An 8,461-nucleotide genomic window follows, 5' to 3' on the forward strand; every position below is an offset into this window, starting at 1 on the left:
TAAACAATAAAACAACAACAAAAAGACATATTTCCTTCACATATTCATCTCATAGTTCAGGTCCATCCGCCATTGTTTGTGTCACCTTTGACCCAGCCTTAGTCGTTGTGAACATGTATAATACCATTATTCTGTCCTGAATGTTTCCAGGTCAAGAAAGAGAGTCCCTTTGACAATAAAGGTATACTGTGTGTTGGAAGATAGTTCGTGTGTGGCCTCAAAATGTTCAGAAATGACAGAAACACAGACAGACCCGGTCTTCTCATGTGGTGACAGTTGTTCTTGATGTCAAATATGCTGTATGACACCCAAGTCTCAAGGGATAATATGTTAATTATACATCAGTAGTATATAAGTCAATTGAACTGAGAAGAGTCAGTTATGTAGGTTAGACAGATAGCTTTACTTAGCTACAAATCTGGTGGCTCCATGGCATGTTGTGGTAAAAATGATGCCTTTGTTACAGCATGTACTGAAAATGTTCTCCAACTAGATGAGCATTTAAGGGTTATTTTATATATTTGTCTAATCCAGAGACAAGACATATCTTAAACTATCAAATGACATTTATACATGCAATTCATTATTGCATGGAATATGTAATTGGGACAATAACACCTGGTGGATTCTGTGAGAAATATACAGTATCAAGACTGTAGAGGGAATTAGTGCAGGAATTCTATTTTCTTTCTTTTTAGATCTGGTTTCACAAACTGAATGTGGTGTCTGTCAAAGCTAGAGTATTTATGAAGGAGAAAAAAATGGATTATGTGATAAATAATCAGACTTTATTGATACAACATTTATTGTTGTAAATACTCCCTGAATAAACAAATGGAACTAAGCTTACTTGTAAAATCTTCTCATCTTCTCTTCTCATCTCTCATAAAGGACAAAAATGGTCAAAACTCTCTTTACTGGACTTATTTATAGTGATTTGTGAAAGACCTTTAGTCAATTTACATTAATTTAATGGATGATTGTTTTTGTTTGTTTTGTACTGTTGAACATGAATCTACTGGGGGAATCTATCATTGAAGTTAAGCTTTAAATCTCATTGCTTAAATTTTGTACAACAAAGGGTGAAAAGTGTTGGTTGCCTCTGTGAGTCCTAATAGCTCACAGGTTCGTACGGGATAAGAAGAACCAGTATTCTGAAATATTGCTGTCTGCTCTGCATCACAGCCAACTGGCTTTTGTTGCCTTTTTCCAACTTGGAAAAATGCACGGTATTCAGTCCGAGTTGCTGCTGCCTGGATTCACAAGAGAGAGCGAGGGAGAGCAGAGGTGAGAGGGATGCAGTGCATATCTGTCGGTAATAAACAAGAGAAGAATGACCGTGAAAATACAACTTAAAATCTGCTTCCAGCTCCTTTTGTGCCTTTGGTCTGAACAAATGGTGCAGGGTAAGTAGAAACAGAAGATCTTCTAAAGGAGTGGTGGACAGAAATTCTTAATGTTGTTACATAATGATGCTGCATGCAATATGCATAAAAACTAGCAAAAGGGATATTTTAGTTTTCAGAAGTACCGACACTTTACCTGCAGTAACTAATTTCATTTATGTCGCAGTTAAACTTTAGTCTTTTCTACTTTAGATGTGGCAGCAGGCATAAGTCCAACTTCTCAAATGACTGGCTCACCCATCTCTGATGCAAACCTGATGTTTGAGGTACTTTCTACAAAAGTCTTCATGCAGATATATTAAACATCTTGCCATGTTTTACTTGAGTAAGTGATGAACATTTCTTTTTCTCTCCTGTTTGCAGTTTTTGCTGGGCGGGGTAGAGCTCGACCAGGACAACAACATCGTCCTGCTTGACAAGGAGATGGCATCGATGAGGCAGGGGCGGGCGTTCATGTCTAAGATCAACGACGACATTCCCAAAAGTCTGAGCTCCATGGTGCAGATGGTGACCGCACTGGAGGGGCAGAGGAGGAGGCCGCTGGCTCAAGCAGAGTTTGAGAGTCTCATCCTGAGCATGGTGTACTCTGCCCACCAGGCCTGGCATCAGGAGAGAAAAGAGGAACAGGAGGCCTGGGGTGGGGTGCTCCTCCAGCTGGCCAATGTTACTGTCCATGAACTACGTGGAAATTATCTTTTCAGTTACTAATAATACACCGACTGCCAGTCTGTACGTAATAAAAGGAGGATGCAATAAATCAATTCCCTTAAATCTTCCTGTAATATGGATTTGTAACTTATTCTAAAAGATATCTAAATGAAGAACTCAATCATTAAGAAAACATGAACATTTTTATTACCATACAGTAGAAAAACAACTGTGAGAACGTACAGGAGTTCCAGTTCGAAAATGGTTTATAAAAGAATATGTGAAATTTTCTTTAACATTCAAACGATCCCTGCAGTTAGAGGCGCAACAAAAGGTAAACAAAGAAATATATACATGGACTTTTTTAAGACACTGACTTTTTACAGTTCACTTTTTCCTCATCTGCGCTTGTTTTTGTTTAGTACACCCAGTCTTGGTTTTTGTTTTGGTCTTGGTCTCAGATTCCTCCAGAGAGGCCAGTTTTTTCTTGAGCTTTGTATCCACAGCAGGACCTCTCCGTGCCCTGTTGGAGCGCTGCTGACTCCTCCTCTGCCCTCTCAGGTTGCCCACTGAGGTTGAGGTGTCCTCCTTCAGTGTGTGCCGATCACTGATCAATGACTCGTTTCTGTCCCAGACTAACACCGTCACACCTGTGAGTGAACGTGATGCAGCTTTAGTGAAACAATTTGACATTTTCTCTCAGAACTGATTTAAATCAAGTCAAGTGAGAGCACATATATTGATACTGTGCTTCAGAGAAACTCACCCATGCCAGATCCAATCACATCACCCATCGGATTGAATTTGTTGATCTGAATAAACAGAATTCCAGGTGTTAATAAGTTCCGCTTTAGTGTCTTTACATTTTTGGCTGGTGTTTTTAAAACATACTCACAGATTTAATCCCTGTAGCGGTGGGATCGTGCAGCTGACACACGAGCTCCGCTGTGTTGGAATCAAAGATGTCGATGGTCCTCTGATCGCCAGAGCAAACGCGGTCATCAGGGTAGCGGCCAGCCACAATCAGGTCGTACACCGGGTGCCATGTGGCCTACAAAACAATAACAAACAATATTATTTTGCCACAGATGGTATCCTACCACATTAGCCAAGCACATATAAGCGATAAGATATTGCTTCCCCCTAGCATGTCTCTTCAAATACCACCTGGTCCAGTATTATCTTAAAAATAAAAGTGAATTTTCAATCAGAGAAGAGCGACAATCCTCTCCGTGCTCGACAATGGAGATGTATCCTGTATATAAATGCTGCCCATTCCACTAAAAAAATTAAATGAATGCAGTCTATCACTGTGTCTGCAACAACATGGTCAGTATATAAAAAAAAAATTAAAAAAAACTATTCACAGCCCAACTGTGGACATATGTACTGATGCCTGCGTCTTATTCACAGGCTGTTCATGCATGTGTTTTTCGCTCCATCAGGTTGGTTGAAGTCATGATCCCCGCAGAAGTTACAAGACAACACACACACACCTAAAGAAACAAACCTTGATGGGTGTGAGATGCTGAAACTGTCTGTGTGGATGTTGGATGATATGTTGAGGCTTCGACCAATCAGGGGACGAGTAGACGCGGATCTGGTCATACTGATCTGTGGTGAGCAACTTGGTGCAGTCCAGCGGGTTGAAGTAGGCTGTGAGGAGACGGCAGTAACAGCTTTGTCAAACGGATCTCTTTACTACCTGCAGTCATAGCAACTGTATTACAAATCATGGCCGTAAACTTCTTTTAGTTTTTTTTTTTTTCAATCTAATCTCTACATTAATGCACCCAGAACTAAAAGACACACAAAGTTCAGACTTGGACTAAATGGAACAACAAAGAAATCACTCGCATCTTACACCAAAAATAACACTTTTAACTACTACTTCACAACTATTTATGATCTATATGAATGGGAAACAGATTATGAGAGGTCCCTTCAAAAGTCAGGACGTTACACTTAATATATTATTTATTTTTATACAAATTATATTGTACAAATATCATAATGACTGTAAACTGCAGAGTTTTTGAAAAACAGTGTATGTTGCAATGATTGAACTTAAAGGTTTTTCTAAAAGAGAGTGTTACCTGAGTTGACGGCCCTCTCATGAGGCATGTCATGCAGGAAACTATTCTTGTCTTTTATGTTTCTCAGGTCCCAAAGTTTCACCGTGTGGTCGACCGAGGCCGTCGCCAACAACCAATCACATCGGGAGTTGAACTCTGCATGGGTCACTTTGGCTTTGTGGAGTTTGTTGCTGAAAATCTACAATGTAGAAATGTAACCCATGATTCTTTTTGTTATTAAAATATGTTTTGGTTTGTATGAGAAATATAGACAATAGAAGGCCTCTGTTGGTTCATTCACATACAGACATATGATTCATCTCGACCTCACTGAGTGAACACACACCTTTTGTCCATCCAAGCCAAGGAGTAAGAGCTGTCCCATATTGTCTCCTGTCACAAGCATCTGTCGGCTCACAGACACATCGACACAGCAGTACCAATAACTGTGTAAGACAACAAGGAACAAAGTGAATTCACTGGATACAACAAAGGAAAAATTTATGAAGCTGAGGTTTTCATGGTTTAGAAAACTGATGGTACAACAGAGAAAATCTACTGATCAAAAATCATAAAAAATCTGGATTTTCTTTTGATAGTTTTTCAAAACTAATAAGAAAATAATAGAATAGCCTAAAATGTGATGACATTTTGGTGAAGTATTATTTTGGCATCAAATTAAGAGATCACAGCATCTCTCTTTGCTGAGCATCAGTCTTCTTTGCAGTTTTCTCACCAAACATTGTGGTGATCGTGACCACAGTCTTGAGTTCGGGACAGTATGGTGGGTGTGCGGCCCTCAAAGCTCTGCATGGTCAGTGTACCCTCACCAGAGGCCACATAGACTCTGGAGAGGTCTGTGGGGCAAAACTTCATCCCTCCGATAAAGTCTCCTGCACCATTCTGTGCACACAAACACAACAGCAGGCTGATCACAGGGCAGTTACTAGCAACACACTACCACTCACACATGCTTAGCATTAAACCAGCAGTGGGACCTGATAAGAAGACTGATGCTAGACTGATCATGCCTGAAAGCTAAAACCATTTTTTTTTATCTTTATTTTATTCAGTCTTACTTCAGTGTGTCAGTGTTGGCAAACACTGTTAGAGTTGTCCCATTGAAATCTCGCAGTGCTGTCGTACCCCGCATAGACGAGGTGAACAGCTGAGTGGGATTTAACTGGTTAAACTTCATGTCTGTAACTGAGTCTCCAGCCCCCATCTAAGCAGAAAACCAATTAAAAGTTTGAAGTCACATAAATCTAAATTGCACAGTTTGGAAATTAACTACAGACTCAAAATGTAATAGTCCTTGACCTCAAGTGTTACATAATTTAAAAAAAAAGAAAGAAAGAAAAAAAAAGATAATTTGTTGAACACCTCGCACTGTTGATCATTCAAGTATGAGGTAAAACAAGCATCACCATCATACAGGAACTCACCCCTTGAATAAAGGTTTTATTTGTGGGGACCTTAAAGTCCCACAGATAAATGTCTCCACCCTTGGATCCCACCGCCATAGTGGTGTGGTGAACGGGGTTCCACTCCAGACAGGTGATTCTGCGGTCGAAGGGGCTGGTGGCACTGTGGAAATGATAGGCTGACAGAGAACGAACGAAAGGCTCCTGGAGACACTGAAAGAGAGGCAAATGTACAACTCACCGTTATCAATGAAAACACATTTTCTGTGTAAAAAGATCAAATATTCACCCGACTGACTCCCTGACTTTGTACAGAACTAAGAACTAAGTGTAAGGGCTGAGCTGTGGTGTGAGTGATTTGACAGATCTATAGTGCTGTGAAAAAGTATTTTCCCCCTTACAGCTTTCTTTTGATTTTTTGTCACACTTACATGCTTCAGATCATCAAACAAATTTTAATATCAAAGATAACCTGAGAAAATAGAAAATGCAGTTTCTAAAATGATGATTTCATTTAAAAGCTATCCAAACCAACCTGGCCCTATGTGAAAAAGTAATTCCCCCCTAAACCTAATAACTGGTTGTGCCACCCTTGGCGGCAACAACTGCAATCAAGCGTTTGCGATAACTGGCAATGAGTCTTTCACATCACTGTGGAGGAATTTTGGCCCACTCTTCTTTGCAGAATTGTTTTAATTCAGCCACATTGGAGGGTATTCGAGCATGAACGGCCTGTTTAAGGTCATGCCACAGCATCTCAAATCGGATTTAAGTCCGGACTTTGACTAGGCCACTCCAAAACTTTCATTTTTGTTTTTTTTTTTGAGCCATTCAGAGGTGGACTTGCTGGTGTGCTTCAGATCACTGTCCTGCTGCATAACCCAAGTGCGCTTGAGCCTAAGGTCACGAACTGATTGCCGGACATTCTCCTTCAGGATTTTCTGGTAGAGAGCAGAATTCATGGTTCCATCAATTACGGCAAGTCGTCCAGGTCCTGAAGCAGCAAAGCAGCCCCAGACCATCACACTACCACCACCCTTAATAAATGAAATCATCATTTAAAAACTGCTTTTTGTATTTACTCAGGTCATCTTTGTCTGATATTAAAATTTGTTTGATGATCTGAAACATTTAAGTGTGACAAAAAAGCAAAAACAAAAAAATCTATAAGGGGGCAAATACTTTTTCACAGCACTATAAATGTTTCAGATACATGCTGCATATAAAAGACTAATTAATTCAACTTTTAGTCCATATAAAAACAGAAACTGACTGACTAAAAAAAATTAAAAAGGAAAACAGAAGACCGTAATGACTGGACAGAGCTGTAAATGACTTTTTCAATTGTCAGTCCAAACCCAAAGATGTCAAAGTTACAATATCAGAAAAGTGATAAGAGGAAAATGATGCTCACATTTGAAAGGCTGGCACATTGTTAAAATCTTTGACACATGACTTTAGCCACAAACTGATTTACACAACTGTCTGCAATTAGTTTTCTGCCAGTTGATTAATTGTAGTTGTGACAGAGCTTCTTCTGAACATGGGTGGAGAATTTATTTATTTATTTTTTTTAATTCCTCCGCATACATTCAGTGACCACTTTATTGAGCACACCTGTAATATCTAATCAAATCAAATACAAAAGGTTAGCCACAAATTCTACCTCTAGGATTATAATGTTTGGTTTTGACAGACACTGTCAGAGGGGTGTTCATTTAACCATATGTTTATTACTGAAGTTGTAGTTTGCAGTGGTGTTGAAGTGGACTGTATTATATTGCCCACCCCAAATACAAACATGAGGGAGGAAGAATACTGGAAACACATCAATATGACACAATCCAAAACAAATTCCAAACATCTAGAATTAGTGGCACATCTGTTGCATTAAATTGTATAGGTGAACCTGATAAAGTGGCCAGGAAGTGTATATTCCTATACAATACACAACTACATGATGCAGAGTCAGTCACTTGTATGACATATTGTAATTTAAGTTATGGCTTTATTTCAGTTCACATTAAATTAGTGTCAGAATTGAATTTAGTCTGTACAGCCTATGTGAATCCCAGCAGTCTTACCTGTCTCATCTGTGAGTGAAGACTTTGTCCCAGAGTGCTCTTGTAAATGTAGTGCAGGATGCTCCCATACCCGCCTCTCCTCTGGACTCCTGCAGACTTGAGTGGAGGCCCTGCGAGACACACACACACAGCAGTTAGTCAACTTAACTGTCATGACAGGAGTTTCATTCACGTGGGATTGTCGCTGTCTTGTCAGGGCTGCACACCTGGTTTAGAAGCTTCTCCATCTTTCTTGTCTCGTAGTTTTTTGGAGAGAGTCGGACCAGAGTTCTCCGCGGGTCTTTTCTTCACTTTACCCTTTGGTTCAGATGCCCCTGACTTCGTAGGTCTAGTTTTCATTTTCCCCAACTAAAAAAAAAAAAGACAACTCTTATTGCACAACACACTGCACGGAGCTTTTTACTCGATAACAGATCCGCTTGTTTGCATCAGTAAGGTTTAGACCTTACATACCTGTGGTGTTCAGTCTTCAGTGCAGCAGAGGAAAGGCAGGAACTAGTGTTTGCATAACGAAGCAGTACACGTGAGTGTATTACATCTGTTTTGTAATTTGTGTGCTACTTCTTCTTCGTGTGTATCAGCGGATCGCAAACCAGCTGGAAAGGTGTATACCGCCACCTACTGTGTCGGAGTGTTTAGAGTCATGGGATTAGAATAGAATACTGATAGGTCTCTAGAAGATGTCCTAACTCTGCCTGTGATATATAACCTGTCCTGTGCTCAGGAGTGATTTTATACTGCATTCCTGCCTTGTCTCATCCACTATATTTCTCTCTTTGAATTATATTTACTGTAATTTATGATCATGTGTTCTCCATACTCCA

At 39.8% G+C, this 8,461-nt stretch overlaps 2 protein-coding genes across 3 annotated transcripts; one reads left to right on the forward strand and one right to left on the reverse strand.

The window, feature by feature from the left end:
* The first annotated feature begins 1,277 nt into the window (after window positions 1-1,277).
* fam180b (family with sequence similarity 180 member B) lies at window positions 1,278-2,114 on the forward strand. Its single transcript, XM_022754721.1, has 3 exons — window positions 1,278-1,287; window positions 1,599-1,672; window positions 1,770-2,114. Exons 2-3 carry the CDS (start codon window positions 1,631-1,633, stop codon window positions 2,112-2,114), a joined length of 387 nt encoding a protein of 128 aa, XP_022610442.1. The 5' UTR covers window positions 1,278-1,287; window positions 1,599-1,630.
* Window positions 2,115-2,238: 124 nt separating this feature from the next.
* Window positions 2,239-8,182, reverse strand: ddb2 (damage specific DNA binding protein 2). Of its 2 annotated transcripts, none has more exons than XM_022754584.1 (11): window positions 8,091-8,182; window positions 7,844-7,985; window positions 7,638-7,747; window positions 5,575-5,766; window positions 4,866-5,032; window positions 4,476-4,575; window positions 4,151-4,328; window positions 3,565-3,710; window positions 2,950-3,105; window positions 2,821-2,866; window positions 2,239-2,704 (listed from the first exon to the last, which is right to left on the reverse strand). In XM_022754584.1, the coding sequence occupies exons 2-11, from the start codon at window positions 7,974-7,976 to the stop codon at window positions 2,442-2,444; spliced, it is 1,491 nt and encodes a 496-aa protein (XP_022610305.1). In that variant the 5' UTR covers window positions 7,977-7,985; window positions 8,091-8,182; the 3' UTR covers window positions 2,239-2,441. The 2 variants fall into 2 exon arrangements, with proteins under 2 accessions (XP_022610305.1, XP_022610306.1); XM_022754585.1 differs by lacking the exon at window positions 4,866-5,032 and adding an exon at window positions 5,209-5,354.
* Window positions 8,183-8,461: the final 279 nt, after the last annotated feature.

Source organism: Seriola dumerili, unplaced genomic scaffold (assembly GCF_002260705.1).
Source record: "Seriola dumerili isolate Sdu_G_001 unplaced genomic scaffold, Sdu_1.0 BDQW01000219.1, whole genome shotgun sequence".
NCBI lineage: Eukaryota > Metazoa > Chordata > Actinopteri > Carangiformes > Carangidae > Seriola > Seriola dumerili.

Bases quoted from the DNA above. Each gene is read 5' to 3' on its own strand.
- ddb2 (XM_022754584.1), bottom strand. From the start codon at position 7,976: ATGAAAACTAGACCTACGAAGTCAGGGGCATCTGAACCAAAGGGTAAA. The intron at 4,329-4,475 runs GTGTGTGTTCAC...TCTACATTGTAG, and splicing joins TTGGCTTGGATGGACAAAAG to ATTTTCAGCAACAAACTCCA. The intron at 3,106-3,564 runs GTTTGTTTCTTT...ATTGTTTTGTAG, and splicing joins AGCATCTCACACCCATCAAG to GCCACATGGCACCCGGTGTA.
- fam180b (XM_022754721.1), top strand. From the start codon at position 1,631: ATGACTGGCTCACCCATCTCTGATGCAAACCTGATGTTTGAG. The intron at 1,673-1,769 runs GTACTTTCTACA...TCCTGTTTGCAG, and splicing joins ATGCAAACCTGATGTTTGAG to TTTTTGCTGGGCGGGGTAGA.